Here is a 27,698-nt window from a genome sequence, read left to right as displayed (position 1 = left end):
CCCTGCTTGAGGACCCCCTTCTCGTGAGCTCCCCCGCCCCTTCCTTTCGTGATGGCGGGTTCCATCCGAAAGCCGGTGGGCTCTAGAGCTGGGCATCTCGCTCCTTCAGCTTGCTCCGTGCACCACAGCTGAGCAGAAGCTGGGCCACCTGGCCCTCACGCAGGCCAGCAGAGGGCTCTGCTGTGCAGGTGCACAGCTATCCAACTGCACGGCGGTGTGTTCACGAGCAAGCAGGAACCGGGTGGTGGCTGACATCTATCCCGGTCATCACAGAAATACTAAGAGAAGCCTTGGAAGAAGAATGGAGGTTTCCAACATTTAAAATATGGACATTCTGGGGATGCCTAGGGCAGGCGCGACTCAGGAGGGCTGCTGTGCAGGAGGAAAAAACCCAGCTGCCATCGGGAAGTGCTCGTGCAGGCAGGTCAGAAGAACCTCCAGCCCCCGGGAGCAGAACTGGGTCCTGTTCAGGCTCTGCCCCATCTGACCTGCCCCTGATGCGCTCTGGGGCCCAGCGGTGACAGGCAGGCTGAGCAGCTCCCCCTCAGGCCTGGCCCCACTCCATGCCTCGGGCTCTGCTTCGCCCACAAACACGGGCCTGGAGGGGACGATGGGCCCCCAGTGTAACTGCCTAGTTGGGGCTCACAGCTGGGCTTCGGAGGGCACAGCAAGGGGACAAGCTGTTTTCCCTTCCGGGACCATCTGCTCCCGGATATGGCAGAAGTCGTGAGTTACGTTCCAAAACACACACTGCCTTTGCCTCAGTGGTGCCAGTGGCTCGTTCTAAAGTTTGCTACAGTTTTGCGTAAGTCACGTGGGCAGGTGCCCACCACTCACGACTGGAAGACAACAGACCAGCACGGGAGCTATGGTAATGAGTGAAGGCTCACAGGCAGGAAGCGATGAGTGGTTTCAGGGAACTTCACTCCGTCCGACTCGCTCACGGGCGAGGTCACGGTGGGGGGCTGGTGTGGGGAGAACACCGTGGCAGTGGGCAGGGGGGAAGGAGGGGTAGCTGTGTGGAGACACCGTATGGCCACCCCAGAGGACACCACGTGATGGCCTTCCCGTGACCTTGCCCGGGATGGGGGCGCCAGCAGTCACAGAGGGCCCTCCAGACAGTGCTGTCAGCCCAGCAGTGACCCAACCCGAGAGTGTGCCCTTGAGCACTGATAACGGGCCCTGCTTAGCACCCAGCCAAGTCACAGGAGATTGAGACGTAGGTGCTAACGTGTGGAATGAGGTAAGGCAGAGCCCAGGCCCCGGCCCCATCACAGTGGAATGCCAGCTGAAGCTCACAGATGGACGGACAAGGCAGTGCTATCTTGGCAAGGGGGGAGGGCACTATCTGGTCCTTGAAAGGTTGGTGAGATTTTTAAAAACTGTCGTAATGTTTATTTTTGAGAGAGAGAGAGACAGAGACAGAGACTGCGAGTGGGGGAAGGGCAGAGGGAGAGGGAGACACAGAATCCGAAGCAGGCTCCAGGCTCCGAGCGGTCAGCACAGAGCCCGACGCGGGGCTTGAACTCACGGACCGCAACATCATGACCTGAGCCGAAGCCGGACGCTTAACCGACTGAGCCACCCAGGAGCCCCTGAAAGGGTGGTGAGATTTTAAAGCAGAGAGGGCAGAAAAGGCATGTGGCTGTCAACACGGGGGAACGGCCCACCAAGGCTGGAAACCCACAGTGAAGTTTTTGATTATCTGTCTTCATGGAGCTCTTCAATGAAGCCAAATGAGGGCATTGGGGTCCATTACTGAAAGAGGCTTTAAGATGGCCTTATTAGGGGCTCCTGGGCGGCTCAGTTGGTTAAGCATCCGACTTCGGCTCAGGTCATGATCTCTTGATTCGTGAGTTCGAGCCCCACGTTGGGCTCTGTGCTGACAGCTCAGAGCCGGGAGCCTGCTTCGGATTCTGTGTCTCCCTCCTCGGTCCCTCCCCACTTGGTCTCTCTCTCTCTCTCTCTCTCTCTCTCTCTCTCTCTCTCTCAAAAATAAACATTTAAAAAAGTTAAAAAATAAAACAAAATAAGTAAATACATAAAATGGCCTTATTAGCACTGTACCGATACGCCCTTGCAAAAATAATGCCCTAAACGGCAAATGTTCCCCTCGTCCCTTAAAGTTGATGCCTATTGCTAGTGACAGAAATGAAACCCAAATCCGATTTCCCGCTAACGGAACTCGAGTGTGCAGTGAATTGTATTTATTCCCACTGTTTCCCCCCAGTTCTCACAGCACTCTCCGTCCCTCCATCCAGCCCCGGGCGGTGTCTGCTGTGTCACAGGAGGAACATGTGGACTCTCTCCTTCTTAAAGTCCCCTTTGCGTGTGCTGTCGGGTTCTTCTCTTTTCTCCTGGACGCTGTGGCTCTATAACCTGACGCTGGCGTCTTCCCCGCACCGGCTGCTTCTCACCGCCGCTCGCCACCTGCTCGGTCAGGGTTTCACACCGACCCCTTCCAGAGCCCAAACCACTGCTCTCCGCGGCTGCGCTGGCAAATCAGCGTCCGAGGCTGATTGGCCTCTGGCCGTCTCACATCCGCTGTGAGATTCTTTACTGTCTGGGTCGCCGGTTTTGATCGAAAGGTCCCTCCGAGCCTTCGGGCTTATTTTCCCAATACATGGGTGAGTCCGCTCATCTTGGGTCTGCAGGCAGTGACTCACGTCTACGCTGCTCCCCACATCTGCTTCCTGTAACTCGGGAGTCTGCAAACTGCTTCCCGTGTGCCAAAGCTGCCTCTGCCCATTTTCATCAGCAAGGTGTCGTCGGCACGCGGCCACTGTGCGCGGCTCCTTCCGTGCCACGCCCGCAGGGTGGCGTGGATGTGACAGACTGTGTCACCCTCACAGCCAAGACTATTTACGGATCTGGCTCTTCCAGAAGAAGTCTGCCAGTCCCTGCACCAGACCGGTGATCTGGAAAGCCAGTTTTATCTACATCTCTACTATAGTTTTTAAGATTTTTTATTTCAAATAGCAGAGAGGTGCAGACGTTTCGCAAACGATCCAAGGAAACGTGTATCTCCCGCCAATTCACGATGTTCCGCCTACACGCCAAACACATATGTGATACAAGCTCTATTTCAAACATCGGGGGTTCCCAAGGGAATACAGCATGCCCTTGCACTTAAAGATCTCTGACCTAGCGAGGAGGCCGGGTGTGTGGAGAAACCATCTCAGCGAAGACACTTCACGTTCAACACCTACCGCCCGGGGCAAGGTGGACGGAACCGTTGATCTGTCCTATCCCCAATGTCCAAAACTCACCTCCCAGAGAACTCGGCACCCGCACCTGTCATCCATCAACAAGGAAGGGGGACTAGCTGCTTTCTAGCTGTGGAAAGGGACAGAGGGCTAGCAGATGACTGTGGGGGCAAGACAGAGCACGGGATGTTGGAAGGAAGGCCAAGGGGTCAGGTGCGGGGCCCGCAGGAGGAGGGCTTCACAGGGAGGGGCTGCCCGGAGAGGCGCCCTGCCGTAGGCATATAAAGACGAAGCTCGAGTCCCAACCGACAGCAGAAATGGGTCATCTTGGAAAGCAAACTTGTGGCAGAAAGCGTCCCCTGAGGTATACACGTAGTCATTTGACAGACTGGACAAAAAGCAGAGCAAAGGCAGTGCCGCTTTTAATGGCTTGTGACATTTTACATTTCTTTCTTTCCCAGATAAACTCTTCCCTTTTATTTTTCGTCCCCCAACACGGATTTTTACCCACTGCCTGGGAAGGAGCCGGAAACCCCAAGGGAGATGTGGCTGTTGCTCTTTGAAAGGGCACATCTTAAAAATAACCTCATTTCTTTTAAATTGGTCACAGCATGAAATGAGGTGTCTGGGAAGGAAATAATGAATAATGGAGAAATGCCAGCGACTTTGGGGTGCCCTTTGAGGAGGCTGCTCTAGACGTTCCTACTCCTTCATGTTTGGCCTTGGCAATGTATCATTTATGTCCTCGTTTCCACCCTGGACTGTTTGTTAGGTGAAACAGTGAATAAACAGAATGCCAGGCAGACGCAGCAACGCAGACTCTGAGTTAAGATCACAGTAGAGGCACAGGGCTGGATCCTGGAGGCGCTTGGAGTGGCCAGGACTCGTATCTCTCCTGCAGTCCTCTGGCCCCTGGGAGCCCGTGTCCCATGCCTTGTCCTCCGGAAGCTCAGATGCCAGTGGAAAAGGAAGAAAACGCAAGCGGCTTCCGGTGAGGTGTGATAGATGCCCCCACAGCTGTGTGCACAGGGCATCCCAGGTGCCCGTCACAAAGACCTTGAATCCAGATTAAGGGATTAGGGTGGCTTTCAGGAAGAGGGGCCATTAAAGGAGGCTACCTCCCCTAAAAGCTTCCACCAAGACAGCAGAGAATACAAACTGTAGCCCAGGGGCGCCTGGGTGGCTCGGTCGGTTAAGCGTCCGACTTCGGCTCAGGTCATGATCTCACGGTCTGTGAGTTCGAGCCCCGCGTCGGGCTCTGTGCTGACCGCTTAGAACCTGGAGCCTGTTTCAGATTCTGTGTCTCCCTCTCTCTGTGCCCCTCCCCTGTTCATGCTCTGTCTCTCTCTGTCTCGAAAATAAATAAACGTTAAAAAAAAAAAATTAAAAAAAAAAAAAACTGTAGCCCAAGTTGCAAGGCGGAGAAGGCAAAGTGTGTTCAACAGAGAAATACCGGTATCCACGTATGTGCAGCTGGGGACAACAGGGACATGAGCGATTGCTAGCATAGGGACAGAAATAGCACCTGGCCAAGCCCACGCAGAGAGGCGTGGGCAGTGCTCACGGCGGGGAGGATCGAAACGTTCCCCTGCAGCCCTGAGTACCTCTCCCCACGGTCCTCCCCATGGTCCTCCTGTGCTGCAACGCTGGACCAAGGGTCATATTGGGGGGGGGGGGTATCTGACATCACCAAACTACTCCTCTGGATACAGGTTTGGAACATACAGGTTAGGACTGGCTTCCCAGGAACCCCCACCTCTCATGTGAGTGGTCACTACATACCCCTCTCCTACCTTCTGCCTCCCAGAGCTCACGCCCCACACCTCAGGGGCAGGGGAGAAATGAGGCCAGCACCTTTGTCCACTGGGAGCCAGCACTGGGTCTAGGCATGGACGTTGTACTGTCTGGATACTTTCAAGCATGAGATTCCAGACACTTTCATGCTGTGACAGCACAGAAGACACACAGGTTTTCTGTTTGCAGTCAGGAAGCTCTCTACTTTTGTTTTCGCCCCTCCCCCACCCCCGCCAATTCATGCTTGCAATCTGTTTTGGGTAGGAAGAAATAGAAATAGAAATAAAGAAATAGAAAGAGAAAAAATAGAAAATAGAAATAGAAATAGAAAATAGAAAAAAAGAAATAGAAATAGAAATAAAGCCACGCCTCCTCCTCTGACAATGACCTTGCCGGCAGCATCCTCTCCAGTGCTCCCAACAGTAGGGTGACAGAAGCAGGTGCATGTGCCCCGGGGTTTTGCAGTCACAAAATTAGCTATGTCTGGGTTCCCAGAACAACACGGCATGCAGCATCTTACAACAGGCCCATCAGAAGCCCTTACGGAATGAAGTGAGCCATCCACAGACCAGACGATGGTTGACATCTCAGGTTTGCAACGTCTTACTGTCATTCCATAAGTCTGGTGGCACCAACTAGCCCAAGAATCCCTTTCCTGTTTAACGCATCCAGCTGTGACATGGCCCTAATCAGCTGCGAATCCCCCAGAGCAAAATGCATGACATCTCACCACTGAGACTGTCCTAATTATTTATCTCCAAATCAGTTCCCTCTCCTCCTCCCCCAATGGCTTTTCCCAAAGGAAACGTCACCAAAAACAGGAAGCACCAATCAAATGGCAATAATGATTCAATAAACAGTCCACTGCACAGAGCGGATGAGTCAAATTGAGCGACGAAGATGTGTTCCTTAAAGTTCTGAGAAACACAGTCATCCCCCAAATATTTTAAATAACCTAAAAATGATATGCTTTGAGACAAAAGTCAGTAAGTCAGTGTTAATGAGTTGGGCTATGCCCCCACGCCTGCAAAAAAAAAGGTGTACCGCTCTAACCTCCAGTATCTCAAAATGTGATCGTATTTTGGAAACAGGGTCACTGGAGATGTAATTTAGTTAAGGTGGAGTCATGCTGAGGTAGGGTGGACCCCGAATTCAATGTGCCTGCTGTCCTCATAAGAAGGGAAGAGAGGGGTGCCTGGGTGGCGCAGTCGGTTAAGCGTCCGACTTCAGCCAGGTCACGATCTCGCGGTCCGGGAGTTCGAGCCCCGCGTCAGGCTCTGGGCTGATGGCTCAGAGCCTGGAGCCTGTTTCCGATTCTGTGTCTCCCTCTCTCTCTGCCCCTCCCCCATTCATGCTCTGTCTCTCTCTGTCCCAAAAATAAATAAACGTTGAAAAAAAAATTAAAAAAAAAAAAAAGAAGGGAAGAGACACACAGGCAGAACTGTCATGTAAACACGGAGGGAGGGACTCCAGGGACGGGGCCACAAGCCAAGGCACACCCAGCGCCCCCAGAAGCTAGAAGACCAAGAGTGGGTCCTCCCTGGAGGTTTCGGAGGGAGCACGGCCCTGCCGACCCCTTGATTTCAGACCTAAGGGAGACAGCACATGTCTGTTGTTCTGAGACACCCAGTTTGTACGGTTTGTCACAGCAGCCGCAGAAAACTAAGGCCACTGGAGACTGGCTGACTTTTTCACCTGGATATGATGTAAAGTAACCAGAGGAGCCTGTGGGGGCCAGAAATGCAGATTTCCTCTTCCTGACCCGAAATCTGCCTCCAAATCCTGCCACTGCCACAGGCAGACACAAACAAGTGGGACTTCCTACCATATGCACACACACCTTAGGTGGTAACACTCAGTGTGAAGTTCTCATTGAAAGCAAATCAAGTGAGGGGCGCCTGGGTGGCTCAGTCGGTTGAGCGTCCGACTTCGGCACAGGTCACGATCTCGCGGTCTGTGAGTTCGAGCCCCACGTCGGGCTCTGGGCTGACGGCTCAGAGCCTGGAGCCTGCTTCCGATTCTGTGTCTCCCTCTCTCTCTGCCCCTCCCCTGTTCATGCTCTGTCTCTCTCTGTCTCAAAAAATAAATAAACGTTAAAAAAAATTTAAAAAAAATAAAGCAAATCAAGTGAGCTTGAAGAATTCAATGCTTCCCGAACTTTTTGACCATGAACCCTTTTCTGCACAAGCAGAGACTTTAAAAAGGACAGCCTGGAAAATCCCTGTGTGTGGTTTCCCCTAAGCTCTGTGTTAACAAAGATCCAATCTTATTTCAAAGCAACGGCAAAGCTGACAGTTAAATATACACAAATATGACTGATGGTAAAAGAATTAGATTAAATTAGGTTCTTCATAATTGTATTTTTAAGTGAAATTTTATATTCTACCCGTCACCAGAATTTGTCGGAGCGCTGTGAACGTGAGAACAGGCCAGTACTGGAGCCGCACAGACTAGGAAACATGCCAGGAGCTGGTGATTCAGAACAATCGGATGTGCTCAGACTTTTCGATGTTGAGCAAGACTTGTGTCATGAAAGGAAATACGGGCTACGCTCCTCCCTGTAAGCAAGGTGTCGGGACTTCTGGGAGCTTCTCCAAAGACAGACACAGATTCTTCCTTCTCATTCCTACCTGGCTTGGCTGCAGTTTGCACACCTTGCCCTGGAGGTGAGCTGGGTGAAGCAGACATTTTCCTTCAGTCTTTCCCTAAATGTATTTCTGTTCACAAAGCATCTCGATGCATGCCTCCTTGGGAAGGCCCTTCTTTGGGAAGCCAGCTTGGAAGGCAACAAGTTTTGAGTGACACCCGTCCAGACAGTGAGACAGGTGCCAGCGATGCTACCAGATCTTTCCAGAACCCTTGAGGCTCCAGTTACATGTACGGTGCATTAGCTCCTACATGGTGAGCGGGCGGCAGGCACACCTGGGATGCCATGTTGTTTTATCCACTAGAGTTGACCATCGGGCAGTTCATGGCACGTGATACCTCTCCATGGCTTCCATTGACCCAGTGGGCCAATCCCAGGGTATCTGGAGCCTAAGGATCTCTGAGTTTGTAGAAAACTCTCCAAAGACTCCCTGGACACAATGCTGGCTCTGTGTGCTTTGTTTGGGGAAGAGAAGAGTGTGCTTGTTGAGTGCAGAGGCTTTCCAACCTCAGAGAACCTCAGAAACCACTTCAAGTGAGGATTCGGCGGATACAACAGAGTGGCCAACTCTCTGGTTTCTGGTGAGCCGAAACGAAGAGACTTCTGGAAAGTTTTAATGGAAACATTGCCGGTATAACTGCTAATAGAGAAAGAGGTAATTAAAATTCAGGCATTATGTCGAAGCGTCTGAGAAACATCATGGGAAGTGGTTTAAGATCTCTGTTCACAGTGAGAACGTTCTTTGTTTTTATTTATTTTTTAAAAAATTTTTTTAACGTTTATTTATTTTTGAGACAGAGAGAGACAGATCATGAACGGGGGAGGGTCAGAGAGAGGGAGACACAGAATCTGAAACAGGCTCCAGGCTCTGAGCTGTCAGCACAGAGCCGACGCGGGGCTCGAACTCACGGACCGTGAGATCATGACCTGAGCCGAAGTCGGCCGCCCAACCGACTGAGCCACCCAGGGGCCTACGTTCTTTGTTTTTAAAACTGCTGTAGTCACACCTGCATCTGGCCATTTTCCACTATTCCACTCTGGTTCACAAGACCGCGCTTGCTGGGGATCCCGGTTCCTAGTTCTCAGGCTGGACAACCTATTTCCATGTTCCTTCAACTCACAGCTGGCTCACCCACGATTCTTTCTTCCACGTCTTCTAGCTGGACCCGTTCTGCCCACCGTGCTGGGCACGCATGATGTATCATACTTTGGATTCTCAATCATGAAAGGGACTCCCGAGGGAAGTAACGTTTCTCAGTAACCATTTCCTACTTTCGTTTTAAGGCAGGGCCTGGCCCTGGAGGATGTCCGTGAACAGCCCTGGTGAGCAAGTCTGTGTTCTCTGATGGTGTGCCAAGGCTCTCAGGGTTAATCTAGGGGTCAGCTTGTGCTTCCTCATCTACTGTCGTCTCCGGAGGGGAGTGTGACCTAGGACCTCTAGTTCCAAATCCCCGCGTTTCCTCCAGGAATGCCACACAGGGGGGATGGAACACGGAGCCACGCTGAGGGAACTGGTAGTTAATGGTGACACCATCAGCCCCCCCAAAACCATGCTGCCCCTCAGTCCAGCTGTCCTAACCAGACCACTAAATCAACCCACCTATCAACATTATAGTTAAGTTTCAGGCACAAGGGATTATGGTTAATATTCAGTGCACCTGTGATTACTGGAGGGCTTCCCACATCCCTCTACCTCCAGCTCCACGCCACTGTGTCCTAAAAGCACACCAGCCCTCCACCCATCCTTTCTAGAACAACTACATCTTTCAATAAGGACTTCATGACGTCGTGATGATGCATGGCACGCCAGGGACTATTTTAAGTGTTTCCCACGTATTAACTTAAACTTCCTAACCAACTGGTGAGAAAGATACCATGATTTATTTCTCCTAACTGTATAAATAAAAAGACGGAGTCCGGAAACAGTTAAGTAACTTCTGGGGGCTAAGCAATGAGTAAATGGCGGGAAGAGTCAGTCAGTACTCAAGCTCAGGGGGTCTGAGTCGAGGGTCGTACACCCACCCACTGAGCCACGCTGCCTGCGATGAAGACCCTGGGAACAAGAAACGGAAACCAGAAATGGAGCCCTACTGGCGGTAATGTGACATTAGGTGTGCGCCTCAGTGAATTCTGCATGCGACGCGTTGGTAAACCGCCACGTCAGCTCCAGTACGTGTGAGTTCGCTGGTCCTTGGGCTGTTACTCAAGAAGGGCTTGTGTTGTCCCAACACACTGTTTCATGTCAACTCGTATCAACAAGGAAACAGCCTTAAAAGTGCAGCTGCTGTACGGAAGGGGCCACGTTCCACTGGCCCTGTCTCCTGTTCCTCCTTTGGCCCTCATCAGGAGCGCTATGACTCGGGGAAGCACAGTTTGAAGCTCACGTCTCCAAACCAAAGCCTGGGGCAGGGGAGGAGGGGAGTCTGGCTTCTCTGACGCAGTCATAGTGGGCATTCACTGGCCGACACAGCACCGAATACACACCCTTGACCTTCCTGGCTGAACGCCCTTCACTCCCCGAGCTCACCTGTGCCCCGCTTCTGTTTCCAGAGCAGCTCTGCTGTCTTACCTGAGAGGTTTCCCTCTCTTGACTCCCGCCAAATACCCAGTGGCCTCATGCCTCTTCCTCGGGCCACATGCGTGTCTCCAACAATCGGCAGGTGACTACGTTCCAACCGTGAGACGCTCAGTGCAGTGGCCCCGGGATCATCCCAGTGCCCCTGAAACCACACACCCTGACTCCTCACAGATGTAAAGGCGGGGGGGTGGGGGGGGGGCGGCAGAGGCCCTGCTGGGTAGATCCCACCTGCACTGCCCTTCCAGCGGCTGGCAGTGCTGCAGGTGTCTGGGGCCCACTGGGTCCTCTCAGGCATGGAGAGCCAACTGTGGGGGTGTGCAGTGGCTTTTCACATGCACCACAGACCCCTCTCTCTCCCGGGACTTGAACTGGATGCTGAACTTGGAAACCTGGGCACATCAACTCACATCCCTACTCCTTAAGTAATCACAGCAGAAAACGTGCTTTGGTGAGTCTTTTGGCTCTAAGTGTTCTCAGGCACTTGGACTACTTCAGTGCAGGGGTCAGAGAGCTCCCCACGCCCAGCGATGCATCTCCTTATTATGGGTTGCATCATCTCTATCTAATTGCGTGCACTTTGGCCCCATCTGACAGCTCCAGAACTCCACGTGCTTATTAGCACATCTTTGGACGAAGGATGTAGCCTTCCCACAGCTCTCTGATTACCCCTTCCAAATGTGCCCGTGACGCAGACCCACTCCCGATTGGAGGGCTGCTGCGCTTTCTTCCTTGTTCTTAAACAGCTCAGCCCAGTTCGGGGTGGGCAAGAGAGCACTCACGACACATACGTGCAAGCCAACCCTTGTCTGGCAACAGAAAATAAAACAGCCAATCTTCATTTTGCACAATTTGTTGATGGAAACTTGAGTCAAAGTGTCAGCACAGCCTTGAGCCGCCAGGCCACTCAGCTGGGCGGAGCAGAGGGAATAGGGATCAAACAGGGGTGGCAGTCTCTGGTCTCAGCCCCCTCGTAAGTGCAGCTAAGTCCTGACTGTATTATAAAAATGGACGCTAGAGACAGGAAAAGAGCCCTGGGCTAAGCACCCAGGCACAGTTCCTCTAGCAGAAACTGAGCGTTTTGGTCTGGGAACTTCAGTATTCCGCTAATGACATACGATTCCAAAATACTCTGAGTTGACTTTCCACCTGCCAACGGTCACGGAACCATGGAAAACCAAGCTGCGATCTTTTGCTTTCACTTAAATTGCAAATTAGGTAATAGGAATTTCTAATCAAAACCAACTTATCACCTTCTTGTATTTATAGGAATCTCTTCTTCCCAAAGATACACATTTTTCCCAATGGGACCTTCTTTTCTACTACTTTTGCTGATAACCACAAAAAGAGCCAGCAAAAATAGTCGTGCGTAGGAAATGTATATTTCACTCGCACTTATTTTTAAATTCAGACAAAATATTACAAACGCTAGACACTGACATTTAAAGCAGATCCTACAAAAGTAAAGCCTGCTGTTTCCCTAATAACCGTTTCATCTTCTCAACTACAGTCTTGAGTTGGAAGAGCCAACTTCCACTGTTCAGAATCAAATAATAAAGAAAATCCCAAAAAGGAGAGAATCTATTTGCAGACAGTCGTGATCAACCACGTACGAGGTTCAGAGCACTAATTTTAGAACCTTTCAATTTCAGAAGAAGTCCTGAGAACACGGTTAAAGGAACGTGATTATTCAGACAGAAGCAAAGAGAGACTTTTCAGGCAGGATACCATTCGTTCGCTCGTCATTTGACAAATACTCACCGAGAACCTTGGGGGCACCAGGCACTGTACCGGGTGCCTGGATACATCAGAGGACAAACCAGCCACAGTCCCTTATGCTAGTTCAGCCAATGTCCTGATGGGGGCTGTAGGGGGCGGGGGCCAAAAATAACACAGGCATAAAACGAATATTATATAATTTTCTGGAAGATGATAAACACCTTCCACCTGAGCAGGGTAGGGAGTATCAGGAGTGATGCAATTTTGAATGGGGTGGGCAGTGTAGAGTCTTTGAGAAAGTAGCACTTTAGCAAAGACCAGAAGGACACCTGGGAAGAACGTTCCAGCAGGTGGAACGGCCAAGGAGAAGACCACAGGGTGAGAGTGGGGAGGCACATCGTCACAGGCCCTTCGTTCATTGTAGGAACCTTGGCTTTTACTCTGAGAGAGAGAAGTGAGGGGCCCTCGCATGGTTCCCAGCGCAGGAGTGGCTGGGCAGCTCTGACATGGGGCAGAGGATGCTGAGGGCAGCTCTCCTAGTGAGGTCAGAGCGAAGGTGATGCCCTTGACCTGCCTGCCATGAACTGGGTGGGCAAGACCAAGCAGATCTTGGATGATGATGGGCAAACCTTTCCTGGAAGCCCATTAAAGTAGGAAGATGGTGTCTGTAAGAGGAAGTGGGAGACACTGAGGGCCAGCAATGACCACTCAAGGTCCTTTCCTGCTTCAGAGACACCACGATGAGCCCCAGGAGCAATAAAAGGCTCGGAAGGCAAGACTGCTTTCTCCCCAGCTGTGGTGAAAGACAAGACCTGTTGGAGCAGAGGTGGCATGAGAAAGACCATGGGGAGGCGGGCACGGGAGCATTAGGATTCTGCTCAGGTGTTCTCCTTGTACCTGTGCAAACAACAGCCCTGCTGACTGATGTGATCCCGTCAGAGCCGCAGGACATCAACAAGGAAGCATAGCAGTGATTGAGTATTCAGTGAGGCCAGCAGCCCAACAAGGAAGCCAGATGCCCCGGCTCATCACAGCCAGCTCCCGTTTCTATAGAAACGGCACCCCTGTCTCTCATGGCATCCCCCTCTCCTTTTAATAGATAACCCGTCATTCGGGGGCTGAATTTGAGAGAAGCTCAAAAATCTAGAAGAAAGGAAGAGAAATTCATGACACTTTTCCCACATACAAAATGGTGATTAAATGACCATAGGCAGGATGCTAATTGGGGAGAAAGATACCGGGCTACAGCTAGATGTTTCTGCTGATGTTTCCTATTATTCAGATGAAGACACGTACCTCTCCGTTCCCACAGAGCAAATAACCTCATCCTGAATCCACTAAGATGGAAAAGCGTAGCGAATTCCAAGGGCAGAGTCAGGGACCGAGACTGTTCTCCACACCGAGAACCTTCAGAGCCTCCCCCTGTGAACCAACCACCACTTCCCTGACTTGGAAGGTTTCCCGTCAAGGACCCAGAGCCTCGGCTCTAAGGCTGGCCCTCGTTGACACCCTGCAGGCCTGTGCTGGCTTCCGCCATGGCCATTTAGTGTCCTACCTAGCATCCCTCCCACTGCCCAGTCCCTGCACCCCTAACCCCTGCACACTGCCAGCATGTGCACCTGTCTTTCAAGGAATTGTTCCCACTTGCCCCCCAAATAAAGTAAGTGATGGAACAGGTAAGACTCATGCCCTACCACATCTGCAGTCCTCCCTGAAGGAATTTCTGATTCATCATCTTTGGGAACTAAAAAGTTTGACGTGAGACACAAGAAGGCAAGGTGAAACTACCCACCCAACCTTAGGAAGTGTCGATTCTGGCCGGGGCGATGATGTAACCGAGGCCCAGAAATGAGGAACAGACCACCCACATCAACACTCGCGCCCTGCGCTCCTCGGCTCCAACCAGGTTACGCTGTGGTAACATAATCTCCGTGTTTACAGACCGAAGTGCACAGCTTTCCCATTGAGCAGCCGCTCTCTGAAATACCCCTTGTTTCCATGGCAAAAGGAAGGTGAGTACAGAACCTGCCCATGCTGGTTCTGGAAGCTTCCATTTTGCAAGTGCCCCCCGCACCGCCACTCCCGGTTCCCCAGCCAAAGTATGGCGTGGCCACACCGCCGTCTAAGGGAGCAAGGGGACACAATCCCCAGAAGCATCTGCAGAGCCAAAGTGAAGACCCCTACACCCGCCCACATGAGAAGCCAGCCCTCTTCCAGCACTTAGCCAAGTGCCCATTTGAGAAAATCTAAACCAACTCGACTTCTCTGCCCCCGTTCCTCTGCTCCCCACCTTGTGGCGACCCTATCCGTCCTTCCACCTGACCGCTCTACCCGAACCCACAGAAGCTCTACCCGAGCCCACACTCCTGCTGAAGGTCTGTATAGCTGGCAGCACATGCTGGCGAGAGACGGAACGCGAGTGAGGAGCCACTAACGGGTGCGCTCACCTGGGATTCAGCAGCTCCCCCGCAGCACGATGCCCTCACACTTAGCAATGGAGAGCAGACGTTTGCACACGGGAAAAGACCGATGTGCATGATGAGAGGGACCCAGGAACTCACCTGCGAAAGCAGCTGGGTATTCTATGATGCAGCCCAAGTGTCCCAGAACACTACAGCCATCCCCTCTACGGCTATTCCTGAGAAGATCTGTAAAGGTGGGTAGAGAGGGAAGTGCTCCCTGAGGCAGGAACAAAATGAGAAGGGAAGACAGGGGACCACGTGGCTTCGTCTACAGCTCTGTCCTTCCTCAGACGCTATGGCAATGAGGGTTGGTGAGCAGAAGCCATGGGGAAGCACAAGATGCTTGTGGAAGCATCTTTCCACAAGAACAAGAGTGTGGCATGAACATGGGGAAGCGAAAGCAAGCAAGAAAGTAGGCGGTCATGAAGCAAATGTTTAGTCTCTAAGATCAGATGCTTAATGGACAGATTCAGAGCTCAAAAGGGGGGTGCCTGGGTGGCTCAGTCGGTTAAGTGTCCAACTTCGGCTCAAGTCACGATCTCCCGGTTTGTCGGTTCAAGCCCCGCACTGGGCTCTGTGCTGACAGCTCAGAGCCTGGAGCCTGCTTCAGATTCTGTGTCTCCCTCTCTCTCTCCCCCTTCCCTGCTCATGCTTGCTCTCTCTCTCACACACACACACACAAATAAAATATAACAATTAAAAATTACAACCTGAAAAGAAAGCAAAGATCCCAGTGCACTCAGGAAAAGAGAAGTGTCCCAACATCCTTCCCACTTATTCCTCCAATATAACACACAGCTGAGCCCACCTCACCACATCCTGTTTGACACCAACTTTATCAATTTTTCCATTAAAGTCAAACTTAGTACAATCAATGCCACACTGCCTGTATGCCAAGTGTATCCCTGAATAGCTGACTGTGTAATGGCTGAAACTGAGAAACTGGGACAGAAGTCTGGAGTGGCTACGGATTGTCAAGGACCCAAGATGCGAACAATTACCAGGCCCACAGGAGACAATCTATGCAGATGACTGCTCAGTACAGGCGGTAACTCGGCACAAGTGTCACAGTGTGGCCACTGTTGACCCCGACCTGAAACAAAGGACCGGAAGGATCTGGAAGATCCCTTGAATTCCCATCATGTACATTTCTAACCACAGGTACAACATTCAGCAGATGCCAGATGAACACGGAGCCCTTGAGTTCTAATTCCTTTACCAACTTTTCCTACTGCCACTCCGTATAGCAATATGCCACAGCGTGAATTATTCCACTGACCCATTTGCTCTGTTATGAGCAGAGGATGGCTATATGCGCTCACTTTTTGCTGTCGTTCTGAAATTGACATTTTGGTATCATTTTAAATTTTGTTGCATCTTTTTACATGTCAGATGATTGCTCACACAAAAGAAAGAAAGAAAGAAAGAAAGAAAGAAAGAAAGAAAAGAAAGAAAAGGGAGAAAGAGAGAAAGGAAGGAAGGAAGGAAGGAAGGAAGGAAAGAAAGAGAGAAAGGAAGAAAGGAAGAAAGAAAGAAAGAGAGAGAAAGAAAGAAAAGAAAGAAAGAAAGAGAGAGAGAAAGGAAGAAAGAAAGAAAGAAAAGAAAGAAAAGAAAGAAAGAAAGAGAGAAAGGAAGAAAGGAAGAAAGAAAGAAAGAAAGAGAGAAAGGAAGAAAGGAAGAAAGAAAGAAAGAGAGAGAACGAAAGAAAAGAAAGAAAGAGAGAGAGAAAGGAAGAAAGAAAGAAAGAAAAGAAAGAAAAGAAAGAAAGAAAGAGAGAAAGGAAGAAAGGAAGAAAGAAAGAAAGAGAGAGAAAGAAAGAAAAGAAAGAAAAAGAAAGAAAGAAAAGGAAGAAAGAAAGAGAGAGAGAGAGAGAGAGAAAGGCGTCTCCAGTAATTGGACCGTTCACACTGCAGTGGACTCCCTCTTGGGGCCGTGAACACCCACAACTCCAAAAGCTTTCAACAAGAAATGGGAAAGGATCACCTGGTGGCTCAATTGGTTAAGCATCTGACTCTTGACTTTGGCTGAGGTCACGATCTCACGGTTGGTGGGATCGAGCCCCATGCTGGTCTCTGCCCTGGAGCCTGCTTGGGATTGTCTCTCTCCCTCTCTTTCTGCCCCTACCCTGCTCTCTCTCTCACATACACACACAAAATAAATAAACTTGAAAAGAAGAGATAACCTCACCTCTCACAACTGTTTTAGAGCTTTCTCATTTTTATTTCTTTTTATTTTTTAATGGGATTTTGCATGAGGCATATGAAAGGTTTGAATAAAGTTTAGAAAACTGAGTGTATTGGAGAAAATTATTAGGGAGACAGGAGGCCAGTGTCTTCCCACCTTTAATGTCTGCTGAATCCCCTCCCCTTATACGATGCCCTTTATTTGTAGTTCTTCCAATGCTCCTTTACTCCCTTCCCACTCCCACCCCTGCTGGCAGGTGCCACCTTGAATGCATCAAATATACAATGCATGAAATATGATGGATACACACAATTATATAAACATATCCAGGACGATACAACAAGGTTCCCACTGATCCCCAAAAGCTGCTGTAGTAATTCCAGTAGCTCTGTCTTTAACATAAGTCTTCCCAAACAGTAAACAACAGAAGACAGAAAAAATAAATTGGTCTTCTCAATTCCAAATTAAGTCTTCCCAAACAGTAAACAACAGAAGACAGAAAAAATAAATTGGTCTTCTCAATTCCAAATTGGGAAAGATACCTATATCCCCATTCCATTTTGTTTTTTTTTTTTACGTAAACATGTTAAGATTGACCCAAAATTATGTGAGGTAAAAGTTGAGATCAAAGAAATCCAAGCACTGTAGGAAGTTTACACATTGATTTTTACAATGACTGTGAGGCCCTGGAAAATCCTTAAGTTCCCTCTGAATGTAAAAAAAAAAAAAAAAGTGTGTGTGTGAGTGTGTGTGTTTCACTTCCATCAGGCATATTGCCGGAACGATCTTAAAGTCTTCAAGCTGTTCATCTACATGTGCAGCATGAGTGAAAGGAAATTTGTTTTTTTTTTTTAAGTTAAGCACTGTTTTAGGCCCTGAGAACACGGCGTCTGTAGCTACCCGAGTCTCCGTCTTCCCGGCACCCCTACAAGGTTCCGAGCCCTGCCTCGTGCTCATGTACAGCATCTGTCCCCAGTGCCTGCTGCACAAGCCACCGTCACCTCAGATGTTCTGATTCTGGGAAGCAGGATTTTCCCTACCTGGAATTCTACCATCTGGACCTTCCAGGCCACATTGGCTTCCAGTCTCCCTGCAAAATTACATCCATGTCTGTATCTTTATCATTTGTGGGGCAAAACTGAACATGTCCTGTGCTCCAAACAGATCTGGATGATGCTGGAAAGACAGCAAGAAATATAGGGAGGAAGAAAAATAAATCTATGGGGGAAAACATGTCAAAGAAGTCGGAGCAAAATCTTAGACTACTGTGGAAAAACTGTTTTTCCCTTCGGCAATTAGCACATCCATTTGGAACCAAATTAATTTAAACTGTTAGATTTCATAATGTTCATACTTTTTAAGTCCAATGATACAATTAAGTTCATTCCTCCACTCAATTATGGTACCACAGAGCATACTGAGAAGAACGCAGGATAGGACGGAAGGCTGAGTTTCTCTGAGGAGCACAAGTGACTTGCCAAAGACTATTCACATAATTACCTGGAGAGTTCTCATTTGTAAAATTAGACGCTATCAAATTTTAAAATGTTCTATTTCAGATAATTTCCCAATACTAGATCATTCTAAAGATAAATGTCCCAAAAGTCATTAATGAGAAAGGCTGACTGATTTTCTCTCTCTTTTTTTTTTTACATGTACATAAAATCAAACTCATGTGATTAAATAAAAGCAAATCATAACAGCACATGGGCACTCAATGCCCTTAACACCAAATTTATTAAGCAGAATTTAATTTTGAAAGGATTATTATACATATTATTTTTATAGGCAATGCTCTATGAAAGGGATCAATATTGTATATTGCACAGAGGCATTCTGCATGCAGTTGACAAATGCATTGTTATCATCAGAGTAATTAAAAGGAACAGGGTTATATACAATCAGCATGTACATCTTACTCAGCAACTCCTGCCAGTTGCTTGCAAAAATTAAACTCATTAATCATTCTGACTCTACGGGAGAAAAAGCTTTAGGTACAAAATTAAAAAGCTCTATTTCATGAAGAAGAAAAAAATGTCCAAAGCCAACATCTCGAGAAATTCCTGTCTACACAGTGATGCTAGAATATTAATCTCATGTAGGAAAATGAGTTGATCCCTTTTTCAAAAATATAAATTAATATGATGTTACTCTAATGCTTCAGACCTCCTTAAATCTGCAGGAAACACAGACAAGTAAATTATTTAAAAGTGGGTGCCGGCAGCACGAAAAAAGCATGCCAAATAGAGTATGCTTCCGTGTCCACCTCAAGACGTCTTAGTGCTACACAGAATTCAAATCCACTGAGAAGGCATAATGTTCACTTTCCACAAACAACTTTGGCTTTAAGCAAACACACACTTTTGTGACTGGCTCTAGAGACCAAAGGCTTGTTAACACACCGAAATCTGTTTGTTATCATTCACAGTTGACAACTGACTCATGCAACTGAAAAGTAGTTGGGTTTACCCTTATTAATTTTTCAAGCCCACAGATCAGCTGTTTGTTAGGGTTCTCCTCCCTAGCCAAGGTGACTATGAAGACACAATGAGAATACTTATAGCGGCACTTTAAAAACAAAATCAAGGCGTAGTGCAGAGGCAAGGTATTTTTGATGCTATATCTGGCTTCACTCATGGTTCAGCGAGCACTGACTTTGCTTATGTCATGAGTCTTACTTCCTTCAATCTAGACAATTTCCCAATTATGACTACATTCTCTGTGCTGAGACAGTAAGCAAAATTTTATATAATTTTGTTACAGATGTATTATAATTTCAGCAAATTCTTTACAGACACAGAATTATATTTTTAAAACTTGAGTGATTATTCACTTTACCAAAACATTGACAGCGAGACTGTTTTAGGTAGTAAACACTTCCTATGCATTTAAAATACGTTCTGAAGTACAAAAGCTAAACTTTTCAGGACAAGTACTATGTCCAGCAGAGTGCTAAGACATAGTTTTATATGGCATTAAACTCATAAGGGGACCTCAAAGCTTATCTGGTGAAACATCTAATATAAAAAAAGAAACAAAACCATAGAGAAAATGTCATTTTTACATGATTGCATACGTGGAACACCATGCTGGGATACGGATGGAATGGCGATACTATCACAACAAATAAAGAGATTAGGAAGAAAGGTATCTAGCATAAGCAGATGTAAAGAGAGGAGGAATGTTAGGGATACATTCCGTGCAGCTGTCTTGTCGCCATCACAAAAATGATGTAATGTCTAGTTGCTTGACATGTGGAAAAAAAGCTCAGAAGAGAGATCAAGATGGTCACCATCAAGGTCCTTCTAATTCTACAATCCTATAAAACAGAAAAGAAAAACACCTTCAGAAGAAAGGCGAGGGGATGTATATTAGAGGACGGAAGCTACCTAGCCATCTTCTAATACAGAAGCTGTAGGATAAACTCGGCTCCCTTTACCTTCATTCTAATTTACCTGAAATATAATTTATCTTTAGAAAGCATGAAAGGTAAAGAATAGAATGGTGGAGGACCAAAACTGGGGAGCATAGGTTCTCCCACCCTCCTACATTAAGAGCAGGAGGACTGATGTACCCAAGAATTCAAAGACCGAGTTCAGAAAGAAAGAGACAGGACAGGAATTCAAGCCGCATCAGGAAAGACATGCAATGCAAAAGTCGGAAATGCAGGGTGGTGGTCACCAAGACCAGGAGCTGTAACAACAAAGGCTGAAGAGGAATCACACAGGGCAGACTCCCGATGACGTTCTCTGTGTGCAGCTTCCTCAGTGAGAACGGTAAGAATCAAAGTCTGCCACCAAGAAAGACAAGGAAAAGAAGACTGTTGGTGATATGCAGGTGGCATCAGTTGTAGACTACTTGATTGAGAAGTTGGACTACAAAACAAGAAAGAAAAACAGGACAGTAGCCAGACCTGGCAGCAACAGACCAGTGAGGATGGTCTTTGTGTCTGTTTGCAGGCAGAGAAGAAAGAACTGGTAGAGAAGGGTAACATCAAGGGATAATGTTATTAGTAATAGCAACAACATATATTCACCGAAACGGGATGAATGCCACGGCTCGGCATATAATAGGACCTACTTTGTAGGCACCGCCCTTATGAGGAGTGAGATGGCGATTCCACCTGTCTCCTCAAGTCAAAGGTCACTTGGAGCTTCATGTGATATACCCCACGGATGATCTGTAGATGACGACACTGAGCACTGTCAAATCAGTCATGAGAAGAATGGGACCGAATCGGTAGTTGAAAGCTTTCGTCTTTTCCTCATATATTAGGAAAACGATGTGAAATTAAATACTTAGAAAATTAACACTGGGGCAGAAGAACAAACATAGGCAGGGTAAAGAAACATCGTATCTGTACAGCCAAACTACTTAAAACATTAAAATCGACAAATACCCATCAAAAATTCACAGGATGCTGACATCGTAGCAGTGAAAACTCAAGGTGGAGAGAACAATGGGCTGGTTGCTGGAGAACAAGCCTCATGCTGAAGATACCGGATAATGAGATTGGCCCTGTCAGGCTGACAGACATCGTAAGTCAGGGGACTAATGCTCAGCGCCTGCTTTGGCCAATTTGCTGTCTTAAAATCCCGTTTGTCATCGTGTTTGTATTGTTAGGAAATCACGTGTCAACGAACATGAAGAATACAGGAACATACTAATGGGGCCTCAACAAGACTACTGCCTAAGCCCTACGGAGTCCTTTAAGGAATAAAACAAACAACAAACAAAAAACATGCAAGCAGGGGCGACACAAAATCCAGTATTTTAAAATCAGTCACAGTCACAATTTCCTATTGGAAATTACTTAAATTCCATTAGAAGTCACTTCTTGCAACATTTCCTTTAAGAGTCAACTTAATTTTTAAACCTACAAAATGAATTTTAAATCAAAATGGCTATTGATTCCTCAGAGGGGTTACCCAGGTAATTGACTTTATGTTTAAATAAATTTAAGATTGATGAGGAAACTCCAATAGAAAAGGTATTCTGGTTTTATTTCTATTTCAGAGCTAACCTCACATCCCAGAACTGACCCATCCAGCCAAAGCAGGCTTTTCTCTGGTTCCGTGGCGGGGGTGTGGTGGTCGTGGGGGCAGGGGGGTTGTGCAGATAGGAAATGCAATACTAGTTAATTACCGGCTGTACAATCTCAGCATTTGATTCATCTCTACTAAATCTTGTGACTACCGTAAGTTTTATTTTGGTGGAAATTACTTATTTTTAATCATACTCAGGCATGTGTACATATACACAGAAGTCAAGAATGGGACTTTATTACCCGCTTTTTGGATGGAGGGACAAGAGGCACAAGGCCCACTGGATTTTAAAGGCATGCTGTTTATCATGGTCTCCGTGACCATGGCGGGAAAGCTGTTTGTGTACCACGGAACAGCTTTCCCTGACTGACAAGCCACAGGAGGGCTATAAAGGCCACAGGCTCTAGTGTGAGGATGTGCAGAAGGGGGCCGCGGCCATGCTTCAGCACCTCGGACAGCTCCCCAACTGCTGAAATCCCCGTCGTAAAAGGCAGGGCCAACATGCAAAGAGTAATCCGTGATTATGATTCCATTATTATATACGTTCCTAATTACATGCACGTCTTCAGGTTTACGTTTAGGTGGCAAAACAACTGCTCTCAATTCTTTCATCTTGACAAAGGTGGTGTCAAAACAGCAGTTTTTACATCTATCTTTTTAAACTAGTAGTATCTCAAGCAAAATGCACCTGCCGTTCCTGAAGGAAAAGCGTTTTAATATGTACACCTATCTTTTTGTAAATTTTAGACATAACTTTTCCAAACTGAATAACATTTCTGAGAAAAGCTTTCACGAACTTGATGCCACATTTAGCTGTGTCATTGATCTCACCATACATTTTAGATACATACACATATTTATACGTACTTCATAAGGACACTACATGCACGTACACTATGTTTATACCTGCACCTACATATCACACACACACAATTCTGAATTTTCCAGGAAAAAACACTGGTGTCAGGTCTTCCTGAATTTAAGTCAGATACATGGGTCAGAGCCACATCAGCAGAAATCCTCTTCAAATGTTAGGTCCCCAACTTGCTCCCCAGTTCAACCCTTTTGCTCATCTGAGAAACGGTGCTAGGCATATATCAAACCGAAAAGAAGGAACTATAACCAGATGCTCCAAACTAAGAAGAAAGAAAAAAAGAGAGGAGGATGGGTGGAGATCATCGGAAACAAAAATCAGAAACCACTGCCTTTACTTCCCCCTGGCGCCACCTAGAGCCTATCCAATGGAAACTGCCCTGTTCTCACTCCAAGCATAACAATTCAACAGTTTTAAGTCAGACTTAAGGCAAAAAGTGCATAATTTCTGTCTGCATTGCAGTTCAATTGTCTTCCCCAAGATTCTCAGTAACTAAATCCTCCAGAATTTTTCACCAACCGCCCAAAAACCCCTCCTCAGAGACTTCCAGTTCCTTGAACCAGATGCCTGAAGAATCCACACATCTCCCGCAGGACCTGACCCACTGAAGTGAGGGACATCTCTCTGCTTGCTATCTGTGTAACCAGGGGAGTCTGGAAATGATCCAGAAGAAAACAGGAAGGTTGCGTGCAAAATCTGATACAGGCTGTGGTGTGTGCATGTGTGTGCGTGTATGGACACAGACTGCACTTGCCACAAACTTGTCATCCCTATCAGTCTTCACATCCTCCCTCCGTAAAACAAAAAATGACCAGTGACAACAACAAAACCTCAGTGGCTTTTTTTCAGAATTGTCCCTGTGAAAGCCCTTCCCCCCAACCTTGCACTATTAAAGAAAAACCAAATGGTGAAGCAGTGGCACCTGAGACAAGACATGTTTGAATGACCTAACAGCCTGCTCAGGGCAGGGACCGGTACTGCCCTGGGTTGTCAGGGGAGGCTATCTGAGAGGCTTGTGTGAGCACCTGTGCCCAGGTGCACCCAGGTAGCAAACTCCTCCAAGGCACACGCAGCGGGTTCCACAACACAATGCACCCTGCTTATCCCCAGGGGCCGGAGCAGCTAATCTATAGCTCTCCCTGTCAGTCCCAGAGCTTGTCTGGGATTTTTCTCTTTTCCCCGGGGAAGAGAACATCTCAACAAGGGCAGTTGCCTCTCTTTGTCGTCCTCCCCGGACATCTGAATAGCTAGAAGGGATCAGCAGAGGTGGCTGGACTCATCCATCTAAGCAGCCCGCTGGTGTCCAGCCTGAGTCATCGGTTACTAAGGTGATATGCAAATCGAACCTTTGAAACCCAGGCTTTCAGCCCAAGAAGAGTAGGAAACAAGCCGAAGAAGAAGTTTTCTCCTAACACAGGTCTAAGGTAGAGCTACTAGTCCAAGGCCGGTCGTCAGAGACAGGCAGGGCCTGACTCCCATCAGCAAAAATTGTGCCGGGCCCAGGGACAGGACGCTGGGCCTCGGATGCTAGTGTTTTGCACCCCCTGCCAAAAGGAAATCACCACCCACAAGATCTGCACTGGAGGGGAAAGTGGCCTGGAGAGGGGAGAAGTGCAGGCCACGTGAGTAAAGGGACAGCAAGAAGGAGGTGAGGAGGGCGCAATGCATAGATTGTAGTGACAGGTGGGAAGCCTGGGACTTTATCTTCCTCAGTCTTAAAGCAGGGGGGAAAAAAAGGGAGGGAGGGAGGGAGGGAGAGAGGGAGGGAGGAAGATCAAGTTGTAATCGCAGACTGGTTGAACTGTCGCCTTAGGACGCATACCCCTGTACAGTGACAACAGACACCCACACACCCACTGCCACCCCCAGCCTTCCCCCATCCCGGCAGCGCAGCCCCGCGGACGCTGCTCTCTCAGGCACCAACTCCCGGCCGCCGCCGCTGCAGACCGAGCCCCGCTTCGGGACGGCGGTGACCGAGATCGGCGCCGGCGCCGAGGAGCGAGCGCTCCCGGGAGGCAGAGGAGGGGAGGGGAGGGGAGCCGCGAGGGCGACCCCGACCCTCGCAGATGCGGAGCGCACGCGGCTCCCCGAGCGCTCGGCCCCAAGCCCCGCGCCGCCCCCCACCCACCAAGATGCTCTTACGTCCTCGTCGTCACCGTCGCTCCGCGCCTGGTACTGGAACCGGGGCCGGCCACCCGCGCCGCCGCCGCCGCCGCCGCCGCCGCGCTCCCGGGGCGCCGCCGCGGGCGCGGGGACTCCGAGGGGCTTGGGCCCCGCGCCGTCCTCTTCAGGCCCCTGGCCGCCCAGGAGGTGGCTGGCCTCCGGGGGCGCCGGGAAGGAGCGCGAGGTGTTGATCTTGCCCGTGAACCTCTGGTAGAGCGAAGCCATCGGTGCCCGCGCCCTCGCCGGCTGCCCGGGGGGGCGTTCTGCGCCGCGCCTTCCCCTCTCGGGCCCCCGCTCCCCACCCCCTCCGGGGGGGAAAGGGAAGAAGCCGCAGAAGAAAGGGAAGCGGCAGCCGCCGCTCCTCCCGAGCGCCACTCTCAAGTCGCCGCCGGGCGACTGCCTGGCTCGGCTCCTCCGCCCCCTCCCCCGGCGGCTCGGCGGAGCCGGGGGTCTGGGGGTGCGATCGCTCGCTCGGTCCTTTCCGCTTTTTTCAACTCCCTGCCACGGCCACGGCCGGCCTAGTCAAAGGCACCGGAGGAAGGAAAAAAAATCCCCGGAAAACCATAAAGGGAGGGAAAATGCCTAGGCCCCAGAATTGGCACCACCTAGAGACGGGAGAACAGCCAGCGCGGAGATCCGCGCTCCCCCACCCCGGCCCCTCCGCGCGGCTCCTCCTCCCCCTCCCCACCGGCCCCTCCGCGCGGCCGGGTAATGGCGCCCGGGTGGCGGGGGGCTGGCGGCGCAAGCAGGGTGGGGGTGTGGGGGGCACGGGGGGTCGCGGGGGCGGGCCGGGGACCGGGCGGGGGCGTGAGCGCGCCAGGGGCTCAGGGCGCTCCGGGCCTCGCCGGAGGTGGCGCCCCCGGGTGCGCGGGAAGAGAGCGCGGAAAACGCGGGGGGCTTGGGGGGGGGGGAGCGGGCTCTGAGGAAGAGCAGAGCCCCGAAGGCGCCCATCCTCGGCGTGGGGCTGCGCCCTGGGTGCACACGCTCGAACCCGCGCAGCTGCAGCCTCGCCCCCCTCCGAGCGCTCCCCCTCGGGGTTTCCTTCCAGCTTTCCTCGCCTAACTTGCAACAACAGCGGCCAGGACCCCTCGGGCCTGGGGGGCCTAAGTGGGGAGAGGGACGGCAAACAGCAGGGCTGGAAGGGAGGGGCTCAGACACACGGCTTTCTAAGGAGCCCTCGTTGCTTCCCAAACCAAGCTCGTCTCCGAAAACAGATTCATTTTCCTCCACCCCCCTCCCCCTCCCCCCGGGCTCAGCAAGAAGGGAAAGGCATGGTCATGGAAAGCGAGGCAGGGGAGGCCTGGTGGAAGGCTCCCGAGCAACTCAGTGGAACGCTCCTCCCTACACATCCCAACCCATTGGTGTCCATCGCGAACTCCGTTTTCATGTTCAGTAAACAGAGGCAGAGGCTGAGGCTTCAGGGAGGCCAGCAACTTCTCCAAAGCTTGCTCCGCCCCCTCAGCCTCCGACTGAGAGGAAGGAACCGGGGAGAAACCACACCAAACAGGGCGCCAGGCTCCGGGTGCGCATTCGCGCGTCTTGCTGCAGTAAGACGTGCTCCAGCGCCCCTGTGTGGAAACACACCAGCATGCCTGCGCGCCTGGCTCCGACTCCAGGCGCAGGCTGCTCTCTCCCCACCCTTCCCTGGGGCGGATTGCTCCTTCGGGCCTCTGGGAATGTCTCCCTCCTTCTGGAATCCGCGCCTCCGGCTTTCATGAGGATCTGGGGGCTCCTCCTTCTCATCTCGTCCCCACACCCCCTTCCCTTTTGTGTGCAGCCCCTCGAGATGGGACAGATCGGTCCCAACTTGAGCTTCAGCCAAAACTCGGGCCTGAGACTCCGAGGGGAGGGGACCGTTTGCACCTGCCCACTTTGCGGTGCCTTCCACACCATCTTCATGTTCACATTCTTCCTGGACTCAGTGGTGGCCCCTGCTCCACCTGGGTTTTCATGACTGTTTGATCTACGTTGGGGGGGGGGGGGGGGAGAAGGCGAGGCCAGGGCCAGTGAGGCCATATATCTGGCTCATCAGCCTTTGTTGAGCCTCAATCCAAGGGGATCTCCTGGCATCACTGCCCACGCCCAGATACCCCTGAGAAAGCCGTTGCCTGGTCCTGAAATTGCTTCTTCCCAGTGTCTTTAACTAGGGGGGAGAAACCGGATGCCGGTGAATAAGCCTCCTGGGAGAACATACCTTCTGGTCCCTTCCACACTCTCCCCAAATCTCAACCCAGTGGGTAGCCTTGTTTTAATTAGAATTTATACCACACCCATCCTCTGCTTAATCCACTGTGGTTTCCCTCCACTATGAAGAAGAGGGTGATTGTGAAAGTAGTTGAAAGGCACATTTTTCCTCTACGCCACCGCGAAAACAAGTAAAGCCAAAACCCCAAAAGCTAGAGGTGCCCTGAACCAGCCAAAGGCCTACGGTTCAGGCAGATGTCCCGCCCACAGGTCCAGGGTGGCAGAGCGCGTCACCGGCCCCCCATCACTTTGAAGACAGAGGCAACAATTACTAGAGCCATGAAATGAAACTTTAAAAGTCATCACATTTAGATAAATAGGAAACCTTGCTGTCATCCCCCCTCCCCCGGCCCCAGCTGTGCTTTTGATGGGAGGAAGCTGCCTTTCCAGCAGGACTTGAAAGGAAGGTTCATGCTGCTCCCTGAGGCATCTAGGTCCCGGACCGCCACTAAATATAGACGCTGCTAGGGGCTTACTTTTGTAATATTCCTATAAAATATGCATGTATTTATTCACGCAGACTGCGAGAAGTAGCATTGCCTATTTCTTGTACTAACATTGTATACAAAATACAGTTATTTATATGGAAATAGCTCGTGTATCACACACAATACTTCCTAGATGGATGCATATCGACGAGAACAGGCTGAAACTGAGGTACGGAAGGCACATGCGTCCCTCACTTTTAAAAATCACTGTCCAGGGGCGCCTGGGTGGCGCAGTCGGTTGGGCGTCCGACTTCAGCCAGGTCACGGTCTCGCGCTCTGTGAGTTCGAGCCCCGCGT

General features: G+C 50.0%; 1 protein-coding gene and 1 pseudogene across 1 annotated transcript in view; one reads left to right on the top strand and one right to left on the bottom strand.

Moving 5' to 3' along the window:
- Positions 1-24,894, bottom strand: part of DPP6 (dipeptidyl peptidase like 6) — a 713,986-nt gene extending 689,092 nt beyond the window's left edge. Inside the window, exon 1 of the mRNA XM_047850332.1 lies at positions 24,649-24,894. Coding sequence (XP_047706288.1) covers positions 24,649-24,894 — 246 coding nt within the window. The remainder of the gene's footprint in view (positions 1-24,648) is intronic.
- On the top strand, positions 14,790-15,613 carry LOC125160885 (rRNA-processing protein FCF1 homolog; annotated as a pseudogene).
- Positions 24,895-27,698: the final 2,804 nt, after the last annotated feature.

The sequence above is a fragment of the Prionailurus viverrinus genome, chromosome A2, assembly GCF_022837055.1.
Source record: "Prionailurus viverrinus isolate Anna chromosome A2, UM_Priviv_1.0, whole genome shotgun sequence".
Lineage (NCBI taxonomy): Eukaryota > Metazoa > Chordata > Mammalia > Carnivora > Felidae > Prionailurus > Prionailurus viverrinus.
The sequence above is the reverse complement of the archived record's forward strand: the minus strand, read 5'-3'. Positions and strand labels throughout refer to the sequence as shown.